This window comes from Syngnathus typhle, linkage group LG11 (assembly GCF_033458585.1).
Source record: "Syngnathus typhle isolate RoL2023-S1 ecotype Sweden linkage group LG11, RoL_Styp_1.0, whole genome shotgun sequence".
NCBI lineage: Eukaryota > Metazoa > Chordata > Actinopteri > Syngnathiformes > Syngnathidae > Syngnathus > Syngnathus typhle.
Window position 1 is genome coordinate 1773227 of NC_083748.1, and position 22760 is coordinate 1795986.

The 22760-nt window shown below is 48.1% G+C and overlaps 1 protein-coding gene across 1 annotated transcript in view; it reads left to right on the top strand.

Moving 5' to 3' along the window:
- ptprt (protein tyrosine phosphatase receptor type T) overlaps positions 1-22760 on the top strand; it is a 150771-nt gene that overhangs the window by 45400 nt on the left and 82611 nt on the right. The window contains exons 7-14 of the mRNA XM_061290451.1: positions 80-254; positions 9817-10110; positions 14108-14223; positions 14296-14476; positions 15237-15346; positions 19761-19962; positions 20953-21055; positions 21536-21803. Coding sequence (XP_061146435.1) covers positions 80-254; positions 9817-10110; positions 14108-14223; positions 14296-14476; positions 15237-15346; positions 19761-19962; positions 20953-21055; positions 21536-21803 — 1449 coding nt within the window. The remainder of the gene's footprint in view (positions 1-79; positions 255-9816; positions 10111-14107; positions 14224-14295; positions 14477-15236; positions 15347-19760; positions 19963-20952; positions 21056-21535; positions 21804-22760) is intronic.

The window sequence follows — 22760 nt, forward strand, 5'->3', positions numbered from 1 at the left end:
GTTTTGCGTCACCGGTAACGCTGGCTAACATCGGCTAACCGACATTGGCTAACACAGGCTAATGCTGGCTCTCTTGCAGCAGTGGAACGGCAAGGACACGGCCCCCATGGTGACACGGGTGGTCAACCACCGCCGCTTCTCCTCTAGCGTCGGCGTGGGCGACACCTCGCCGCTCGGCAAAGCCCACTACCGCTGTGTGATCCGCAGTGACGGCGGCTCCGGAGTCTCCAACTATGCCAACCTCATCGTCAAAGGTAATGTCGCTTGGTTCTCCCTTGTCCAACATTTCAAACGTGCATCTCAACGTAGCCGCTCGCAAAACACCCCAAAGATCAAGAAGGACCTTCAGTCTCCTCCGCGTTCTCCGCCAAAATTGTGTTGTTGGGTTTTGTCCACAATTTAGGGAGCGCGCTATCTGCGCCTCACGGCAAAAGCCATTGCCAATCACCTGTTATCCAATTTACTCAGTGCGTGCTCGTTTGATTTCTTCAGATTTAGGAAAATGCTAAGACACGGAAGCAGAAATTAGACTTACACAGGTTGGTTGAGTTCAATCACAATTCTTGTTAAGAAAGCTCTGTTTTCAGGAAAGTACAATACATCGCTGGGCCTTTCGTGCGACCATGCTCAACATTTCTAGACGACTTTGGCAGTGTACGTGATTTAGAAAATCATCAGGCATGCATTATACAGTTCCTTAAGTTAAAGCTAAAGTCCCAATGATCATCACACACACATCTGGGTGTGGTGAAATTTGTCCTCTGCATTTAAGCCATCCCCATGTGATTTTGATCCATCCCCTGGGGGAGATGGGAGCAGTGAGCAGCAGCGGTGCCGCGCTCGGGAATCATTTGGTGATCTAACCCCCCAATTCCAACCCTTAATGCTGAGTGCCAAGCAGGGAGGCAATGGGTCCCATTTTATAGTCTTTGGTATGACCCGGCCGGGGTTTAAACCCACAACCTTCCAGTCTCTGGGTGGACACTCTACCACTAGGCCACTGAGCTGGTGTATTAAGGGTCATTTAAGCTATTCAGCCAATATATCAAAAAACATTTGTCATTTCAAAGTGCTCAGAAATACATATCAGATCATAAAGTTATAAAAACCTTTGTCATTACCCCCTATCAAAAATGTCTAGTTACCTATGTCTTTTTTATTGATCTGGTGTGTAGGTATAATTATATGCCGAAAATGTTTCTTTTATTGATTGAATTTTATTGTGAATATACTTGTCTGCTTATGTACTTTATTCGATGAAGTTTGAGCATATATGGTTTTGTAGCTAGGCAGGACTTTTTGTATTTCGACCCCATTTCTTCAGTGTCGCATTGAATTTTGGTCAAGATGGTCACAATGGCCATTTGGCAGAAGGCATCTGTTTTTTCCTTGGTGACCGCCGTCTCATCTAAAATTAGGCTCCAGCTGGTGGTGTGTGTCAAAATGGAAGGCGGCCATACTACTCCGCAGCGTCCACGACGCAAGTAGCCATACTCCTCTCGATTTTGCACGATACTGTCCCCCTAAAGGCACCGCCAATTGGTGAAGATGCGCAAAATGTCGCTTTCCAGAAAAACGTCAGACCATGTTGTTATTATTTATTTATTTATTTATTTAATTATTTAATGGTTGTTATTTGTTCATCTTCCGAACGACGAGGGCGGCCCGGAATGGCTGCGGCAAGCCAAAATGGCCAACTTACTGTTCAATTCCGACCCTGTTCCTCGGTTTTGTTTTGGCTTAACGTGCTGTCAGGAGCAACATTGTTTTTAAAAACGCTGACGTCCCGCCAACTGGCTTTGGGACCTGAGCCCTTGCGACTTTTTCACATCAATCGATGTGCTCGGCATCTCCACAAAAGGCAACGAAACTCTGGTTCCTAAGCAGGAAGTGCAATGCAGTCGTTTTCTGCCGTCCTGCAAGCAAGTCGCCCGCTGGATTATAAAGCGCACCCACATTGAATTTTCTATTTTAGAAATTATTTCATATATAGGGCGCACCGGATTAAAAGGCACTGGTGTTGGGTGCTTCAACACGTCTATGCGGCAGTGGGGACTGGCGGACAGTGCGGCATGCGAGTGTGGAGCCCCCGAGCAGACAGCCGACCACATCATCAACACCTGCCCCCTATATAGACCACCCTCAGAGGCCGGCCTCTTCGACCTGGGACCAGAGATGCTGGCGTGGCTCCACGACACCAAGTTGGAGCTCTGACATTAACGAGAGAGAGGATTAAAAGGCGCATAAAATACAAGCTATACTGCATCAAACTGAGGTTGACTAGAGTTGCGGTATGCACCCACTAACCAATAACCAATGAGCCCTCAGTAAACAATCGCGTTTCTCTATCTCCTATAAAAGTGATCGGAACCGACTAAAGTTCGATCTAACACATTGGTACTGCTTACTTATATGTTTCCCTTCTATATCGATCTGTAAATCTACTTGAAACATTAATGGAGCAGCCCATTTTGAAATGAAATAGCCTCGTGCGTATAGCAGCTATCATTATAGCATTAGCCACCCGCAAACTCCCATGAGCCTCAGCTCGCAGACTCACATGAGCCTCAGCAAAGTGTCATGGCGGCCCCCTGTAAACAATCACGTTTCTCAAACTCTCTCCCATAAAAGTGATCGGAACCGACTAAAGACTGATTTAACACATTGGTGCTGCTTATTTATGATTCCGTTGGATATTGATCCGTAAACGTACTCGAAAACATTAACGGAGCAGCCTATTTTGAAATGAAATAGCCTCGCGGGTACAACAGCTATTCAGTGACGCCCCCTGACCACGGTTGCCGTAATGATGGGAAGCGATGCAACCTTGTAATTTACGAGTTGTACTAAAACGTATTGAAACATTTTGGCAGAGCGCTGTGTACAACCAGTATGGATCAACAAATTCATCAATTGATTCATATATAAGGCGCTCTGCCAGTATAAGTTGCACTGTGTTTTTTTTAGTAAATTGTAAGTTTTTAAGTGCGCCTAATAGTGCGGAAAATACGGTACTCTTAGACTTAGACACTTCGACTTAGACCAGTGCTTCTCAATTATTTTCTGTTACGCCCCCCCCCCTAGCAAGAAGAAAACTATTCGCGCCCCCCCTCCCCACCGTGACTATCCTAACTTGTCTTGTAAGTCGTAAAATGTTGCACTGTCGCAAACGTGACAGAAGTAACAATGAGAGCGCCACTGCCCCCTGCTGTAGTAAACGCGCAATTACACTTTATTCTAGTACTGCCAAAAAAAAAGCCTGTTCCCCAGGGTCACACGCGCCCCCCCAGGAATAGCACCGCGCCCCCCAAGGGGGGCGCACCCCACTATTTGAGAAGCACTGACTTAGACAGACTTTATTGTCATTTTGTAAACACTTGGTGCACACAAAACGAAAATTCGTTGCATACGGCTCTCAACAATGTAATGATATTTCGGCTGAATAAAAAAGTGACATTTCTATATAAATATGAAATAAGATAAGTATAAAGTGCAGCAGTGATAGAGTATGTAAACAGTGTAGGAAACAAAAACAGTACGTATTTACAAAGTGTGCAGAGGAATGCTAAGTTGAATGTTCAACAGTCTGACGACAGTAGGGAAAAAACTGTTGCAGAACCTGGTGGACCTGCAGTGGTTGCTGCAAAACCTCTTCCCAGAGGGTAGCAGGGAGAACAGTCCTTGGTGGGGGTGTGATGGGTCCCTGATAATATTACGGGCTCGGGACACGCAGCGCTGGGATGACAAGTCCTGAATGGAGGGAAGAGGAGCTCCGATGATCCTCTCTGCTGTCCTCACCACTCTCCTTACGTTTTTCCAATCAAAGGCGCTGCAACCCCCACACCACACCGAGAGACAGCTTGTCAGAATGCTCTCTATGGTGCTTCGGTAGAACGTCCTCATGATGGGTGGGGGCAGGTGGGCTCTCCTCATCCTCCGCAGGAAGTACAAGCGCTTCTGTGCCCTCTTGACCAGTGTCGTGGTGTTCCCAGTCCAGGTGAGGTCGTCTGTGATGTGGACTCCCAGGAATTTAGTGCTGCTGACCACCTCCACAGCTGAGCTGTTGATGATCAGTGGAGCGTGGTGAGGCTGGTTCTTCCTGAAGTCGACGATGATCTCCTTCGTCTTCTCCACATTCAGGATCAGGCCATTGTCTCTGCACCAGCCCACCAACTGCTCCACCTCTTCAACTGTGCGTAATGGAATCTAAAACAAAAATTCAGATAATCACATTGTATGATTTTTAAATAATTAATTTCCATTTTATTGCATGAAATAAGTATTTGATACATCAGAAAAGCTTAATATTTGATGCAGAAACCTTTGTTTGCAATTACAGAGATCAGTTCCTTGTAGCTCATGACCAGGTATGCACACACTGCAGCAGGGATTTTGGCCCACATATGGCTCCATATAGATCTCCTCCAGAGCCTTCAGGTTTCGGGGGCTGTCGCTGGGCCACATGGACTTTAAGCTGCCTCCAAAGATTCTCTATTGGATTCAGGTCTGGAGACTGGCTAGGCCACTCCAGGACCTTGAGATGTTTCCTATGGAGCCACTCCGTAGTTGCCCTGGCTGTGCGTTTTGGGTCATTGTTATGCTGGAAGACCCAGCCGTGACCCATCTTCAATGCTCTGACTGAGGGACGGAGGTTGTTGGCCAAGATCTCACGATACATGGCCCCATCCATCCTTCCCTGAATACGGTGCAGTCGCCCTGTTCCCTTTGCAGAAAAGCATCCCCAAAGAATGATGTTTCCACCGCCATGCTTCACAGTTGGGAGGGTGATCTTGGGGTTGTACTCATCATTCTTCTTCCTCCAAACACGACGAGTGGTTTAAACCAAAAAGTTAAATTCTTGTCTCATCAGACCACCTGACCTTCTCCCATTCCCCCTCTGGATCATGAATGTAATTGCAAACAAAGGTTTCTGCACCAAATATTAAGTTCCGTTTTTCCTATGTATCAAATACTTATTTCATGCAATAAAATGGAAATTAATTATTTAAAAATCATACAATGTGATTTTCTGGATTTTTGTTTTAGATTCCAGGGCTGTGGACTCGGACTCGGGGACTCGGTAATCTTTGCCGGACTCGGACTCTGTGCTGATTTTGACCGAGTCCACCGAGTCCAACAATAAAAAAAATACGTTCAATTTTATTTTCATCATGCTGCTGAGAATGCACGTAGGAATACTGTCGACAGCCCTGCTTGCTTGTTATGAAGACAAATTTAGTTGTTGCGTGCGCGCCCGCGCCTGCCTGCTTGCGTGCGTGCACGTACAAGACCCACAATGCCCCGCGCGCAGCCAAGATGGAAGAACCCTGGAGCAGCGAGAGAACAATGTTTTGCCTCTAGATTTGGGGGGGAAACGGAGCGTAAGTTACGATCAATGCGGCCACGTTAAGTTGCACTTAGGCTAATGTTTACATTATGTACCAATGTCAAGGACGATTATGTCACCCAGCTTATATCATTGATGTGTTTCGATAGTTGTGGGGTCGTCATTAATTATTTGTGTTTAGATAAATGGCTGAGCTATAATGGTGTAATTAATGATTAAAATTTGAAAGTATCTGTTTATTGTATTCGTTTATATGTTTAATAAAGACAAAGCCATCACAAAACAGTTGTAATTATTTAGATTTTGATCTAAATTAGCCTTGAATAAAGACTAAGCAGTCACAGGAATTAACATACAAAATGGACAGCCGGACTCGGACTCGGACTCGTGGTCAAGAGGCCGGACTCAGACTCGGACTCGGTGCAAAAATCCGACCGAGTCCACAGCCCTGTTAGATTCCATCACTCACAGTTGAATTCACCTATGATAGAAATTACAGACTTCTACATGCTTTGCAAGTGGGAAAACCTGAAAAATCAGCAGTGTATCAAATACTTGTTCTCCCCACTGTACATTATTACAATATCTACACAAGGATTTTATGAACTTTTATTTCATTTTGAAACACTTTTATGTACTTTTAAAAGTGTTTTTTGTATTTTTAAACACTTTTATAAACATTTTAAAGTCAAATTGACTTTTAGAAATATTCTTATTCATTTAAATAAATAAGAAAATAAAGAAAATAGAACAGTAAATATATTGTACAATATATCCACACAAGAGTTTTATTAACCTTTATTGTAGTTTTAAACATTTTATTGTTTATTAAGCACTTTTCTTTGCATTTTTAAACACTTTTGCAAACATTTTAAATTAAGAAATATTCTTGTTTACTAATTTTTTAGTAAACACGTGAACATTATTCAGACAAGCTGGCTTTCAGAGACATTCTTATTTATTTACTAACTAACTACTTAAACACTTTTGTAAACATTTTCACTAAAGTCTCGAAGTAAAAAAAAACTTCCGTGATGAAGCACAAGTCTGATATGTTGACACAGACAGTGCGGTAAGCTGATGTAAATTGTAGTTAGAACTGCTAAGTCAATCAGGTGCAAGGACACAGCTCAACATGTTCCCATTGGCCATTAGTATCCTAGGTCAGACAAAGCCGTGCGCTCCAAGTGACGCCTGAGGTCGCTGATGGTGGAGATGTGCACTTGCTTGTCTTGTTGCCTGTCTTGTGTGCTTCATTCCTGCATATGACGATTCCCCGATGCACCGAATATATCCGCAATATTTGTTTAGAAAAAATCTGCGATAGAGCGAGGCCGCAATAGGTGAAGCGCGAAGTAGCGAGGGATTACTGTACATCCGTGAGACAGATGGACAAGGCGCCGGGCCGGGCACAGACCGTCTTCTAGTCATCATCATTTGCTTTCAATGACGTCTTCAACTTTTTGGGGCGGGTGCGTGTGCGCGCATACGTGTACCGGCGAGCATGTCACGTGCTGATGATTTTAGAGACTCAAACTGTCATTGGCATTTGTGAGCATGGCGCACATGTGCACCATGCGTGTGCGAAGCTCAGGTGTTGCTAGCCATGCGTCGTTATGCTGGGGGAGATGGTTCATGATTCCATCAGTGGACAATATCGCTCGTGCGCACGCACACACACACATACACACACACATACACACACACATACACACGCACACATGCACGCGGACACACACATGCACACACACACACACACACACACACACACACACACATTTGTGTGTGCGTGTTGCCAAATCTGGGTCATCCCTCTGGCAACATTTGTGTATTGTTTTTCATATTGTGATGTTCAACTTCATTTGTTGGAGGTGTGTGCCCCGTTTGAAATCGGGGTTCTTGTGTGTTTGGAGCATGATCACTTTTATCCAAAGAGTGAAAAGGCCAGTGTTGTGGCCAAGGTCTGCCTGCCGGCGAAGCGCTGCATCCTCAAATGACCTTGAAATGTGGACTTGAAAGCAGAGCCCACGCCTTGCGACATGGCCAAGCGTGGAATTTTTCTAACCGTTGGATGATGTCGTTATCTGCTCAGCACTGAGCAAAAGGCAGAAAGAGCATGTGACGTGCTTCTTGATTTTTTTTTTTTTTAATTCATGGTTTTCTCATGAAGGAAAATGCGTTAAAAACCGTTGTTCGGAAAGTGCAACGATCCACTCGAATGCAACTGAGGCGCCTCTGTCGCCCAAACTCTGCCATGTCGTTTGTTAGGGTTTACAGATTATCTTCATCGTATGATAATGTTGGAAAGTAACCTGTAATAATTTACCTAGCTTGTCCTGTCTTAACAAAAGTAGTAGAACAAAGTGCTAAGATCTTTTCAACTGACTGACTAGCTGCAGAGGAAGCAATCAAAGTTGCCTTGTTTACACAACGTCGTAAAAGACCCCCTGCTATGCTTTGATCAGCAGGCCAGGGGCTTCAACCCCACACCCCCACTCTCAACCCTACCCTGTTTCTCTCAATAAAAATGCTCCTGCATGGGGCCAGTCAGACCTCCTTCGACCATCGCTGTAAGCACGGCGACGAATGAACTCTCCGCCTGCAGGTGTCTAAAAGGACTTACTTGTCTCCCGTTTGGTTCTTGCAAAACAAGTTAGAGTGAGCACCACCCTAAAATCGTTTGTCTTTGAGACTCTGGCGCAGTGGCGCTCGTGACCAACGAGGCCGGCCGCCAAAGAGCAATTTGGGCTTTCGTGCACAACTTAGTCATTGAAGCTCCAATGTGTGGATGCGCGTTGGTGTTGCTTTGCCCACATGCATCATCCGCAAAATAAATAGCAGCACTAATCAATAGATACGTGGACAGATTCTGGCTCGGCGGCCCGCCTGCAGTCCTCCTTCCGCTTTGAGCAGCCACAAGCGGAGAACGGAAACGGGCAGTCAAGGTGGTGGCTGTCCATGTCTTGGAAAATGCCAAACAGGTGAAAGGCACAAGTTAAAATGCTTACAATGTCTCAGGAGCTGTGTAAGCACGAGGGGGGCAAACGTGTCTTGGTTTGCGAGCCGGATCGTGAGCGTCCCGCGAGGAGAAGCCACTTCTCGGAGTGGCTGTCCGCACTGAGACAAATCCCACGTTGCCATGGTTGGTAGGAGCTGAGAAATGCGGCCACCCACCGCCGTCTTTGGCCAGCTGGGCAAAAGTAAGGAAAAAGAGGCAAGAGAGTTTTTCTTGAAGTGCTTTTGCTTGCTTGCCGTCAATCCGTCCACATCCATTTGCCCAAGCGTCTCCTCCTTTCCAGCTCAGGAAGCGCTAAAGTCTGCGGCGTGCTTGATATTCCGCGCATGGCTTCCTTCCTTTTCTTTCATGTGCGCATCTCGCCCGTGTGCAAGATGGAGGACACGTTAGGGAATTTCTGAGGAGCAATATAAGTAATGCATGAGCAGGTGCGAAGCGCCGAGCCAGCACGATTGAGCAAGAGGAGCAGAGGGTGAAAAGTTGCGACCTGTCGAGCCAGCTGCCAACTAACTCATCCATTGGCCCAGGCGGCCCGAGGTTGGGCTTTCGAGGCCGACTTGGGCTTTGGGCTCGGGATTCAAAGTGGCATTGACCTTTCTTGACTTTTCTTGTTTCTCAAACACGCCTGCAGAGGAGCTCATCTGAGTGAGACAGCACGGCGGCTTTGACATGCAAGCGCATGCTCTTCTCTTTTTTTCCCATAGCGAGGCTTGTGACTCAAGGCGCTCCCCTCTCAATTCATCCCCCCCAGTCAAAGCAAGGCAAATGCCGCTTGGACGCAGAAAACAAATGCCCCCTCACGCGACGAGCGCTCGGTCCAAGTGGCTCTGTCTGGGCCGAACTCGGCTGCGGCTTTTGGCCGCCCGGGGCAGACGGGCTTGCGCAAAAGAAATTAAATGAGCAGCATCTGTGGAGTAAGCATTTTTTCTTTGAGCTTTTTGTCACTCGCCTGGACACTATTTACTAACACGTGCGCGTGGGCGAGTGATTGACTGCTGGCTGGCCGGGCCTGCGGACTCCGTCTATAAATTGTGTTCATAAATATTCCCAAGCGGCCTTGTGGGGAGCCGAGTCTTGGGGCCGGTGCACCCTTCCCTGCACGTTAATAAAGCCCGTCAGAGTATAAATCTCAATCCAAATCTAAATATAACAACAAATATTGAAACGCATGCATGTGTGCATGCGCGTGCTTGAAATTGAAGTCGTAAACCAGCTAAAAGCTTTTTGACGTGATGTGACGTGATGGGCTGGTTTTGGACCAAATGCCTTTGGGAACGACTCGTGGGGGCGCTTGAGGGACGCCGGCCAGGCCACCCGTCCCATCTTTTCTGGCACACCTCGTTTTGTCACTGAGCCGAGCTCGCTTCAGATGGCGAAGAGCTGCAGAAGGGCGGAGCCTTCTCTTTCTGGGCCGAGTGACTCTAACAAGTGTTTTGGGTTTACCATTTGCCAGCGCCTCCCACGCCAATCGCCCCGCCCGAGCTCCTGACCGTGGGCGCCACCTACCTGTGGATTAAACCCAACGCCAACAGCATCATCGGGGACGGGCCCATCATCCTGAAGGAGGTGGAGTACCGCACCACCTTGGGAAACTGGGTCGAGAGGCACGTGGTGGATGCGCCCACCTACAAGCTGTGGCACCTGGACCCCGACGTAGAGTACGAGATCAAGGTCTTGCTGTCCCGGCCTGGCGAGGGCGGGACGGGACCACCAGGCCCGCCGCTGGTCACCCGGACCAAATGCGCAGGTACGTCACGGCATTTTGCCAACCCTTTCATGACGCGAGCTCCGGGAAAAAAGACAAATGCAAAACAGAAATCAATTTGATGGGAGGCCTTCAATGCTGTCTGGCAATACTGCTGCTTCTGGCTGCTCCGGGAGCAAAAACTGGTCATTAGTATCTCAAAAACAGTTCAAGATCACAAATACAACCTGTTCCTCATCGGATAATGATGCGCTCAATTTTGGACTTTCTCGCAAGAAAGCTACAAATTGATTCTAGGAAGACTAAAAAAAAATCAACAGGGAAAAAGAATCTTCTCCAAAGCGTGTGAGTGAGCCTTCTGCGAGTAAAAAAGGCGGGCTTTGAGACACCGGGCCACGGGGAGGCGATTGATGCCGAGGCCGCCGAGCACCCAAAGGCGCCGCCGTCTAATTGGCTGACAAAGGAAGAGCGGCAGGCCCGCTGACCCCTAGTCGACCACAGGGAGGCAAAACCTTGCAACGGGGCTCGTTAGGCTAATGGACGCATCCCACCGCCGCAAAGGGAACTGAGACTTTTCTTGTTTTTCCTCCAACAAAGAAGCCGTAAAAAGCCGACGCATTGAGGAAAGGCTGAGCACTGATGCGTCTAGTCCAAATGTCGTTTTACGAACGCGCCCTCATCAATCTTGCCGGTCTCGCCGCTTGCCGTCTTCTCGGCAGGCAGCAAAAATAAAAATGTGAACGTCTGTTGACGCAAAGCCATTCTGGCTCATGTCGTATATGAAAAAAAAGAAAAAAATGAGAAGAGACGCAAGTTATACGAGCATCCTCTCGTCGTGGCCCCGCCAGAAGCGGCACATATTGTGTCTTATTGTGTCTTTCTCCCCTGTATGTGCACGCACCCACTTTTTCTCCCGCCTGCAGCGCTCAGTGTTCGTTAGACGCTGGACAAAGAAGGCGTCACTCGGCCTCTTAATGAGCTCGCCGCACGCACACACGCACGCACGTTTGCTGGAGGCTGCATGGGTCGACGTGATTCCTCCTGCTTGCATTGATTGATGTTTTGCTGGCGCTCTCCCTGAGAAAAGGACACGTGGCAAGCAAGCGGGCAAGCAAGCGGGCAAGCAAGCAGGCAAGCAAGCGGACAAGCAAGCGGGCAAGCAAGCGGGCGGCTCTTTTTGGCGCCTCGTTGCTCAACCCGCTCATTGCCTGCCGAAGCTAACTTGAGCCAAACGAGCTGGTTGCCCGGGAAACAAAGGTGCCCCAACAGACCAATTATGAAAGTGCGCCAATTAAAACCCAACCTGTGCACTCTCGAATGTATTTCACATTGTCAGCCCACCGGCAAGCACCATCTGAGATGATTTTGTTCTCAACTGAATTGCGTGCGCACACACATACATACACACACACACACGCACACACACACATGCACACGCGCGCACACACACAAAAACATACACTTTGGCTGTGTGTTTTTTTTTGTTTGCGCAGAGACACAAAGTGAGAAAGGCCTTGTCTGTTGCTGGCAGGCCGTGCCTCCTTCGTTGAAGGCAAAGCCCGTCTTGCGCTTACGCACACTTTAGATACAGCTAAAGCGGGGCGGCAATAGAACTACGCGGTCCGACGACTGTCTGTCACGCCCCTTCCCCAAAGGTAATCTGGCTGTGCGCGTCGATGGCGACTAGTCAGATTATCCGTGCAGATCAACTCCTGTCCAACCGACTTTTTCGTTTCAGGGGCTAATCTGGCTATTTAGTTTCTAATCTGGCTAATCTGGCTCGTTATTCTTGTGTCCATAGTGTTATTTTGTGTAACCTGCGTGGTGCGTTGCGCTCCTCTTTGTTGCCAAGTCTTGGCCTTCTTCAAATGTCTGAGATGGTCATGTTTGCTAGAGGGCCTGGGCTACTTGCAAGAGTTTAGCAATTTTGGCCGTTGGTGCTGCCGTAAAAGTAGATTAGGGGGATGCGGTGGCTAGATTATTAGCTGCGATGCCTCCTTTAAATCTGGCGAAGGGCCTTGCAGGGCACCCTCAAACATGGCAAATTCGCACAGCCCCTCCACTCCCCCCTCCATAAATCCCTTCGCCGCATCCTCCAAAATATTCCAATCAGATGGCTTTGATCCATGCCTAATCCCGTCTCTTCCTGGACTAATCTAGCCTGGACGCTTCAATCCACCTTCAAACAAAGGCTGCAATGTTGCCCAAGTCTGGGCGACGGAGCATCTTCTTGTTTGTGGTTTGGGTTGGGGGGGTTGGACATTTTGGGGATTTGAACCAAAACCCAATCGGACAAAATATAATAAGATCAATGTGTTTCAAATTGTAATGAATATGAGTGCGTCCCGTTTTATGCATTTTAAAAAACGAATGCTTCCAGCTCTCTGTCTGTCTGTCTGTCTCTGTCTGTCTCTGTCTGTCTCTGTCTGTCTCTGTCTGTCTCTGTCTGTCTCTGTCTGTCTCTGTCTGTCTCTGTCTGTCTCTGTCTGTCTGACTGTCTGACTGTCTGTCTCTGTCTGTCTCTGTCTGTCTCTGTCTGTCTCTGTCTGTCTCTGTCTGTCTCTGTCTCTGTCTGTCTCTGTCTGTCTCTGTCTGTCTCTGTCTCTGTCTGTCTCTGTCTGTCTCTGTCTGTCTCTGTCTCTGTCTGTCTCTGTCTGTCTGTCTCTGTCTGTCTGTCTGTCTCTGTCTGTCTGTCTCTGTCTGTCTGTCTCTGTCTGTCTGTCTCTGTCTGTCTGTCTCTGTGTCTGTCTCTGTCTGTCTGTCTGTCTGTCTCTGTCTGTCTCTGTCTGTCTCTGTCTGTCTCTGTCTGTCTCTGTCTGTCTCTGTCTGTCTCTGTCTGTCTCTGTCTGTCTCTGTCTGTCTCTGTCTGTCTCTGTCTGTCTCTGTCTGTCTCTGTCTGTCTCTGTCTGTCTCTGTCTGTCTGTCTCTGTCTGTCTCTGTCTGTCTCTGTCTGTCTCTGTCTGTCTCTGTCTGTCTCTGTCTGTCTCTGTCTGTCTCTGTCTGTCTGTCTCTGTCTCTGTCTCTGTCTCTGTCTCTGTCTCTGTCTCTGTCTCTGTCTCTGTCTCTGTCTGTCTCTGTCTGTCTCTGTCTGTCTCTGTCTCTGTCTCTGTCTCTGTCTCTGTCTCTGTCTCTGTCTCTGTCTCTGTCTCTGTCTCTGTCTCTGTCTCTGTCTCTGTCTCTGTCTCTGTCTGTCTGTCTCTGTCTCTGTCTCTGTCTCTGTCTCTGTCTTTGTTTCTGTCTGTCTCTGTCTCTGTCTGTCTCTCTGTCTCTGTCTCTGTCTCTGTCTCTGTCTCTGTCTCTGTCTCTGTCTCTGTCTCTGTCTCTGTCTGTCTCTCTGTCTCTCTGTCTGTCTCTCTGTCTGGCTGTCTGGCTGTCTGGCTATCTGGCTGTCTGGCTGGTTGTCTGGCTGTCTGGCTGTCTGGCTGGTTGTCTTGCACGACAAATGCGCATTGACTCATTTGCCCATACGTACATTCATGAGTGCAACATGGCGGCAAACTGGTTGAAGCTAACGTGTGTGTGCGCGCGTGTGTGTGTGTCTGTGTGCGTGCGTACACGCGTGCGTTCGTGTGTGAGTGTGTGTGTGTGTGTGTGTGTATGTGTTTGTGTGTAAGGGACCCCTAACCCGTTTGCATTGTTATCAAGCGGTTGATGCTAATTAGCCTCAACCCATCTTGAAAAAGCAGCATGGTGCATGTGTGTGTGTGTCTGTGTGTGTGCTGGGGGGAACATATGGTGGTTATCCAGCCACGCATGTGCGTGCGTGTAGTTTTTGTAGTCAGAATGTTTTTTTTTTTTTAGCAGAGCGAACTGCCACTTATGATCAGAGTAATGGACTGGATCTTTGGGCGTGGCGAAGCACCATATGGTTAATTGCCCTCGATGGCTCTGCGTGGCTACATTTTGATTAGTTTTTGCAGGCCTGCACTCCGTGTCCCCGTTTTGGCAATGATTGTTTGCGATCTCAATGCGGATTACGCGTCGGCCACCTTCACTGTTCCTTGCTGCGATTTTGTAACGTAGCGGCTGCGTCTTTCAGATCCCGTCCACGGTCCGCAGAAGGTCAACGTGGTGGACGTGCACGCGCGATCCCTGACCATCCAGTGGGAAACGTTTGGTTACGCCGTCACACGTTGCCACAGCTACAACCTCACGGTAGCGCCTCGTCGGCATCGTACCGTCACCGTTGGCTCTCCGTTGACGCACGCACGGCCGTCGCCCCCACAGGTGCACTATCGCTACACCTTCAACCAGCAGGAGTTTGCATCCCAGGAGCTGATCCAGACGTCTTCTCGCTACACCCTGCGGGACCTGCGCCCGTCCCTCACCGTCAGACTGCGGCTGGTCCTGGCCAACGGCGAGGGCAGCAAGGAGAGCGAGGAGATCGTCAAGCGCACAGAGGAAGACGGTGAGAGAGCTGCAAATGCCGTGGCGTTATCTTCATTTCTCTTCCACATTTCCGGCAACATTCGCTTTTTTGACCACATATGTTTTTGCTTCCTGGCGGTGACCGAATACTTTTGGCCACCTTCAGACAAGCATCTTGATTGATCGCAGCCTCATGTCATCGCTGATACAAGGCAGTTTTAGATTCGTGATCATCTACAAAATATACATATATGTATATAATATATAATATACACTGAGAAGGAATCGAGTCATGATGAGAACGATTGGAAAGTCGAGTCGATTTCCACATCAGTCATCGTCAATTATCATCACACGGAGGATTCTCGTTCACAAATACAAATGAAAATCGACATGGTGAAAAGAATCGTTGCTGCGTTCACATCGTATTGTTTGAAGGCACCCAAAAAAAGCTCGGCCTTTCGACGACAAACGCAAAATGTTGGACAAAGAGCAGAGGAAGATCCTGGCTGGCGAGCGAGCGAACGAGCGCCGCTTTGATTTGCACGGACTTACCGTTTTTTCCACGTGCAAGCATGAGCAAATTCATTTCAACCGGCCCCAAAGTAGGATTTAATTCAAACAAAAACAAGAAAAGAAAAGCAAAAAAGCACCAGAGCCTGGATTGGCGGGCCGGAAGGCACGGGTTGCCACGTAGCATCGTAGCGAGCAAAGGGTGCAACGTAGCGTGAGCCGCCATTGGCCGTGCCGGCGTGCCGTTGCGACTCCTGTGTCATGATTGCATGCGTCCGTGTGCTCAGTGCCAGGCTCAGTGCCCAAGGAGTCTCTCCAGGACACGCCCTACGAGGACAAGATCTTCCTCCAGTGGAAAGCGCCTAACGAGACCAATGGAGTCATCACCCAGTACGAGGCGAGTCCCAAGTCTAAAGGCACACTTTCTGTGCAAGCTGCTCAGACACGGTAGGGCCAAAAATGTGCATTCAAAGCCCGGGCTTTGGCTTTTTCTCTCAGAATCGCCTGCGATCCGTGGCTTCTCATTGTATTGCTAGCAAGGTGCCACGCGATCAAGGTGCCATCGTTGTTCAGAACAGCGAGCTGTGTGCCGCTTTGCTGCGTGCTGGGCCCTGTGCGCTGCATTTCTGGCCCATCCCGACTTGTCCGTTTTTTCCTTTCAGGTGCCTCCTGCGAGCGACTTGTCCATTTTTCTTTTCTAGCATCTCCTGCGAGTGAGAGCGCGCACGCGACCCCCTTCACTTTGCTTTCATGCGGGGCCGCGTGCTCTCTCATCTACTTAACATATCACAGGCCTGGCACAATGCTCCCCATTAGAGATAATGACACTAATTATACCTATTGTGGGATTAAAGGCATCATCTGCTACCTCTAAAGGCCTCTCTTGTCTCTAGCGTCCTCTCTTTTTAACCACCGTACCCCCTTGTCCCCGTACAATAGGCTGTGTGTAGGGGGGGCGGGGGCGCGGTGGAGAGAAGAAACGCTTGCAGTGATACGTGAATGCAAATCCATCGCCTCTCTTCAATGTGTTGAGATAATTGCAGCTAATTACGGTATTAAAGAGAGTGTGTCGGGCGGAGGCTGACCAGAGCAGGGCCGGGTTCTTTTATGTGTAGTTCACCACTAAAGTGCGATGCACAAAAATGCAATAGTTGAAGACAAAAAGGAGTTTGTTGTGGTACCAAATTGTGACATCCCGAACCAAAACACTGGTTGTCCTCCCCTCCCCCCCCCCCCCCCTCGCGTGCAGCCGCTGACCTCCTTTAGTCTGTCGCGCCACCTCATTTGGCCCATGTGTGTGTGTGTGTGTGTGCGTGTGTGTGCGTGTGTGTATAGTATAAGTCGCACCAGCCATAAAATGCACAATAAAGGGGAAAAATATATAAGTCGCATTTTTGGGGGAAATTTATTTGACAAAATCCAACACCAAGAACAGACATTAATAGGCAACAGGCTGAACGGTACGGTATGCTAACATTACATAAACACATGAAAGAGGAACTGAGAACGTGCCTGACATAACATATTAAGAGTTATTCAAATAACTATAACATAATATCATTTTATCGAACCATCTGTGTCACTCCAAATCATTAAATCCATCAAAATCTTCATCCTCTGTGTCACTTATAAACAACTCTGCTGACTCCGGAAGTAAAAACGGCGCTGACGTCAGACTCGTCGTCAGTTTCTGTTCCAATTATTCCACAGGCCGATATAACTGTATACGGTATAAGTCTCAGAGACATCACTGGGCAATTATATCCTGTTCTTGCCACTTAAATGTTGTTAGTCACCTGATTGTTGTTAGTCACCTAAATGTTGTACAGAGGCAACCGGAGTCAAATTCTTTGTTTGGCATGCACAAACATGGCCAATAAAGCTGATTCTGATTCCGATAAACCAGGGGTGTCCAAACCTTTTGCAAGGAGGGCCAGATTTAGTAAAGTGAAGGGGCCAATATAAGCCATTCAGGCAGATGTGGAACAACTCTAAAAACACAAATTCTGCCTTTCATTCATATCTGAAGTGTCAGATAACATTGAACAAACTGTTTGAAATACCTTACGTTTACATGAGTTTAAAATTGGCACTTTTCACTTTCACTTAAGCTTTGATCGTGACTTTTCCCTAATCAAGTGGCCTGTTATTTAAGAAAAAACAAGAATTAGGTAAACCTGAAACCTGTGTAGCTAATGGAGTGTCCGAGTGACGTCACAGATCCAACAGCCATTTAGGAGGTACACCTGAAAATGGGTGTGTACCTAATGGAGTGTCCGAGTGACGTCACAGATCCATCAGCCAATCAGGATCAGTGTCCACCTTTCTTTTCTTCTGGCCACTCGTTTTAATGGAAGGATTCCAATTGAAGGTTTGTGGGTGGCATTAGCGTAAAACTGTATCTGAAAACTCAGCGCGCGAATTACGAGAATGTTGACGTCACAGCCAACACTCGAAATTCGGCACTGATAGATGAAATTACTACGTACTACTGAGTACGCACACGCACTTGTGAGTGTGCAACGAGCTTTCTGACACGGCTCCTGGGAGTAAATGGGCGGACATTATACTCTTTCATTACAGCAACATCTTCATTACAAATCAAACAGACACACTCTCTGTTGATTTCTTTGAAGAAATACTCATTTTCCCAACGTGTTTGAAGTATTCTACACTCACTTGCTATTTTGCGTTTCTTCGGTGCAGCCATTTCTGGGGACTCGCGGTAAAAGTTTTTCTTTGCTTGATTTCATTTGTGTGGCGGGCTCTATCTAGTGTTGAAACTGAGAAGTGCAACAGAGTTGAGCTCAAGCTTCTTGTGCGGGCCATATTCAATTATGTTTTCAGAATTTGCTACGGGCCAATAAAAACTGTTTTAAAACTGCAGTTGGCCCGCGGGCCGTAGTTTGGACACCCCTGCGATAAACTATATATCAAATAACTATAACTATAACGACATCAATGCCAATTGTTCATGCACCGCTGCAAACGATACATTTTTATTGGGGGTGATCCATAAGAAAATGCTTTCGAACCCCGAGGACACTTGATTAACGAGTCCATACTTATCTGGCACACCCCGGGGCACTCCTATGGCGTCAATATATGTTGGATTGTTGTCGCTCAACCATGGGGGCAAAACGTCTCTTTTGGCTCGCTTCAGGAGCCCCGCCAGTGGGGACTCCATGTTCCAATTGGGATTCTGTGTTTCAATGGGGACAACCACCATAGGCATTATCAAAGACACGAGGGCACAGATACCTGATGCATCCTTTGGCAAGCGATGATATAATTTGTTGTCACCACACCACAACCAGATGTCACTGGTCTTCCTCTGCTCCTTCCATCACTGCTATTTGAATTCTGGCATGTCCTATTAAAGCTTAAAAACTATATATATATATAAAAATGTGTATATTGCTCAGTATTGGGCCTGAGTGGGCTCAGAGAGAAGAGTGCACCGGACTGCTTCATGAAGGATCTTCAATGGCCATCTGATGCCTTCAGTCCCTTGAAGACCATGTCCAAGTGTCCTTGAGCAAGACACTTATGGCCCCAATGAAATTTTTCACACCGGCGTGGGAACGTCCGCGTCCGTGCACTTCTGTGAGACAGAGCGAGAGGGCGTCAACGATGCCGAGCCCTGTGCTTTTCAAGTGCCATTAAGGGAGTGTCGCTGGCGCACGGACGCACCCACCCCCATTTGGCTACACGCCATCATCCATCCAATTATACGAGCACGACGACTCAAGTCCAGACGTTCTCAAATCATTGCGGCCAATCGCACAAAGTTGTGGCCAAATAGCACGTCGACCAAAGGCTGGACGCATGTGTCTCGTACCTCATCATTTCTGTGTTGGATTCTTGTTGATCATTTACACGGCAGAAAAAGTGGCGGTTCCAGAGAGGGCGGCACGAAGGCGGTCACCTGGTGGAGAGGCGGAAAGTCGTCTGCAGCAAAATGAGTGCCACAAATGCGGCTGTGGCACCCGCTTTGCCTTCTCGTTGCTCATCAATAGCCGGCCGGTCTGATTTAGTCAAGCCAACATCCGTTGCCTTATATTATAAAGATGTTTTTATTGGCTTCTGATGATGAGTGTCTCTGCTAACAGCGCGTCTATATAAATGGGAAAAAAAAGATCAATTGCACTCTAGGAAGAACAAAGTGCACAGTGTGAGTTGCTGTGTTTTTCTAATCAAAACAAACGCAAGCTATCATAAAAGATGAAAAAAAAAGTCAGGTTGCCGCCACTGCCTCTGTATACACATCCCTCGGCACAGCACAGCCTCGTAAACATTGTTTATTGCGTGCACGCACAGCCGACTGAGCGATAGCTTCTTCTTTTCTTCAGAGCGCGCTATGCCGCCTTTGTGGTCGTCGTTAGGCTCAATCACAGCAGCCCATAGATCATAGGAAACTTTGGCAGCTTATTAAAAAGACCTCGAGCACCTTTTAATAAACATCAATACCTCATTCGTTCCCCTTGATGAACTCACCGAAGGCAGGACAGGAAGCGTTAGCGCGTGGCCGCCACGCCAATCGCCTCCTGAGCGTAACGTCAAGCGAGCTTCCCGCAAAACCTTGGCGAGGCAATGCACCCAGGGACATTTCAACCCAGGCACATGATTCCTTGGTCAGCATTTTGAGAAGGGAGAGGCCTTAAAGCCAACGGGGAACAAAGCGCAGGCGCTTGGAAGACGTCCAGTTGCCCCCGTGCGGTGGGCTGCTGCTTCACGCAGAGAAAGTTGGAGCGTGACGTCGTGCAAGGCTGCCATTTGCACAACGCCTGACTTGGGCTTGCTCCTTGCAGATCAGCTACAAAGGCCTGAGCTCTCTGGACCCCACCGCCGACCTGAGTGCCCAGTGGGGGAAGGTGATCAAGGCTAGCAATGAGACGCGTCACCTGTTTGTGGCCCTCCACCCGGGAACCACTTACTTCTTCAGCCTCAAAGCCTCCACTGGCAAGGGTTCCGGCCCACCTGTCACTACCCACGTGACCACCAAGATAGCAGGTAAGAGATTTGGTCCACGGGGGGCCGACCGGCAAAAAAGAGTGAGTATGACAGGCCGCCGCTGCTGCCACTATTTTGGATGCATTTCCAGGGAGTGAAAGTTGAAATTTCAGTGGAACCTTGAAAGCGTGTCAACAAGGGAAGAAACAAGGCAAGAATCTTGAAAGGCTTGGCTCCAAATGTATCTTTGAGGTGCAAAATGTCTAATTGTCTTTCAAACTTGAAGCAGACAATTAGACCACAAATGGGAGTTTTTTGTTCTCCCGTGTGGGTGGAGCTTGTCGGCCAAATCGCCCTCAAATTTGAAACTGTGATGACTCAACCGATGGTGCGACTTTTGACCGCGAGGACTAAGTTCCTGGCTCTCGTGATGTTATGGAGCTCTGCGTTTTTGATCCCCTTGTTTTTCTGCCGTGTTTCTCTTGATTAAATTTTTACCTTGACTTTTAGCAGGCAATTGTCAGTTGTCTCGCAAATGTCACCGCCATTAAACCGACGCGGTAAACGGAGAAGCCGAGAGGAGCCAAGGTCCACTTGGCTTTTTTTGCTTTTTGACTTGTTGCAACTTTCCACCTTTTCACAAATTGAAAAAGGTGGTGTCTGCCGTCAGGGCAAGACCTTTGCTTGGCATGTACGTTTTCCCTCCGCCTGAACTCGGCGACCGCACGCTTGCACTTCCTGGCTCGTCTTGTTGCCAAGAGAGTGTAGGTAACAAAAGACGAAGAAGAAAGGACAACGGGCTTTTTTCCCCTCCTAGGACGCCGATGGCTCTCTTGAAATGTCACGGCGTCAGCCATCTTGTCAACTCTCTCCGGAGCGTGAAGCTAATGAGGTTTCAATTCAATGTCTTGGGCCGGGGTGTTAAAGACTTAAATGCCACAGCAAATGTTGGCATGTTTGGGGCACCCCGGCAAGAACAGAAGGTGTCAGCCGTCGGTTTTTCAGCCGAGGTGTGACACCCCCGTCTGTCTCTGTCATCTTCTTCCGCAGCCCCCGCGATGTCCGAGTATGACTCTGAGGCGCCTCTCAACGAGACCGAGTCCACCATCACCGTCGTCCTGAAGCCCGCCAAGTCGCGAGGCGCTCCCATCAGGTAATTTAGGACAGGGCTGCTGGGCTCTGACTTATTTTGCCTCAGGGAGGGGTGGCTGGGGCTGGAGCGGCGGCTGGGTGGGAGGGGCGTCTGGTGTGGGAAGGGCGGGCAGGGGCTGTCGTAAAACAACAGTTGCAAAGGTTTGCGTTCCGGGATGCATTTAAAGAGGATGTTCTCCGTTACCATGAGATGAAAATCACGTGATGCCATTGACTTGGTATCAAACATGTGATACCATTCACTCCTCTTATGATTGTATTCCATTTGCTAATAAGCCCACAGGGCCGCGGCATCTCTCTGCACGCTCAGTGGTTGCACTTCAAGGCTCGGTTTTCTTTGCACATGTGGCCCACGAACCGCCAGTTAATGATGATTGCCGTGCGACAATGAGGCTGAACAGGACTCGGAGCAAAAAAGGCAGAAAAATAGGCTCCGAGCCATTATTTGACGAGAAACTCTTCTTCTGTGTGATGTCGTTAGTTGCTACCAGGTGGTGGTCAAGGAGCTGCACATGTCCAAGTCGCATCGAGCCGCCCCCGAGTGCTTTGAGGTGCCCTTCGGCTTCCGCAATGCCTCCACCTCCAATTCGCTGTATTACATGGCGGCCGAGCTAGTGCCTTCCGGTCTTACGGCGGCCCAGTCGTTCACGGTGGGCGACAACAAGAACTACAGCGGCTTCTCCAACCCGCCGTTGGCTCCCTCCAGAAGCTACAGTATCTACTTCCAGGCCCTCAGCAGAGCCAATGGGGTAAGTCTCTCAAAAGATGCCAGTCCGTTTGCATCATTTGGCTTCTTGAGACTTGTTTGGTGGCTCTAAGTTGATTGGAGAACGAATGAGCATCCAATAGATGCTTCAGCCCTTCTTAGACTACCGTTTTTTTCCTTGTATAATGCGCGAAATTTAACTAATTTATTGTCCTAAAATCTGGGGTGCGCATTATACATGGGTACAATTTTTAATTTTTTTTTTTTTTTTTTTAAGAAAATCATGGTACAACAAAACCAACAACAGGACTGACCGACAAAGACGTGGAACAAAAAGACAGGGTGACAGGAACAGAAACCAAACAGACATCATGACAGTAACACATGCAATGATCCGACGGTGAGCGAGGGGCAGACAGGACTTAAAGACAAAACACGTTACATTGATTGACGTGACACAGGAAGGGAGGGGCGACGCGAACAGAAACTATGGCAACATAGCAAAACTGGGGACGAGACATGACAAATCTCCCTCGAAATAAAACTTGAAATCACCTTTCTTCTTGTTTGTTGTCAATCGCGCATCGCATTCAGCCATCCTGCCCAACACACTTACCGTTTTTTTCCGTGTATAGTGCGCAAAATTTAACTAATTTATTGTCCTAAAATCTGGGGTGCGCATTATACATGGGTACAAAAAAAAATTTTAAATTTTTTATTTTTTTTTTTAAGTCCCAATGATCGTCACACACGCAGGGAGGCAATGGGTCCCATTTTTATAGTCTTTGGTATGGTCTTAACTAGGCTGGATGTCATTTTTTTTGTTGGCGTTGATTTCTCCGACTGCCCGTAAACGCACCACCGCGCTCCGTGCGCGCACGGGAAAGACGCGTGCGGACGTGAAAAAGGCGGCTCTGTATGGGAGAGACGTTGAAGAGGAATAAAAACACCCTTGGAAACCAAAACTTGCCCCTCGTCGTGACTCGGAGCCGCAACAAAT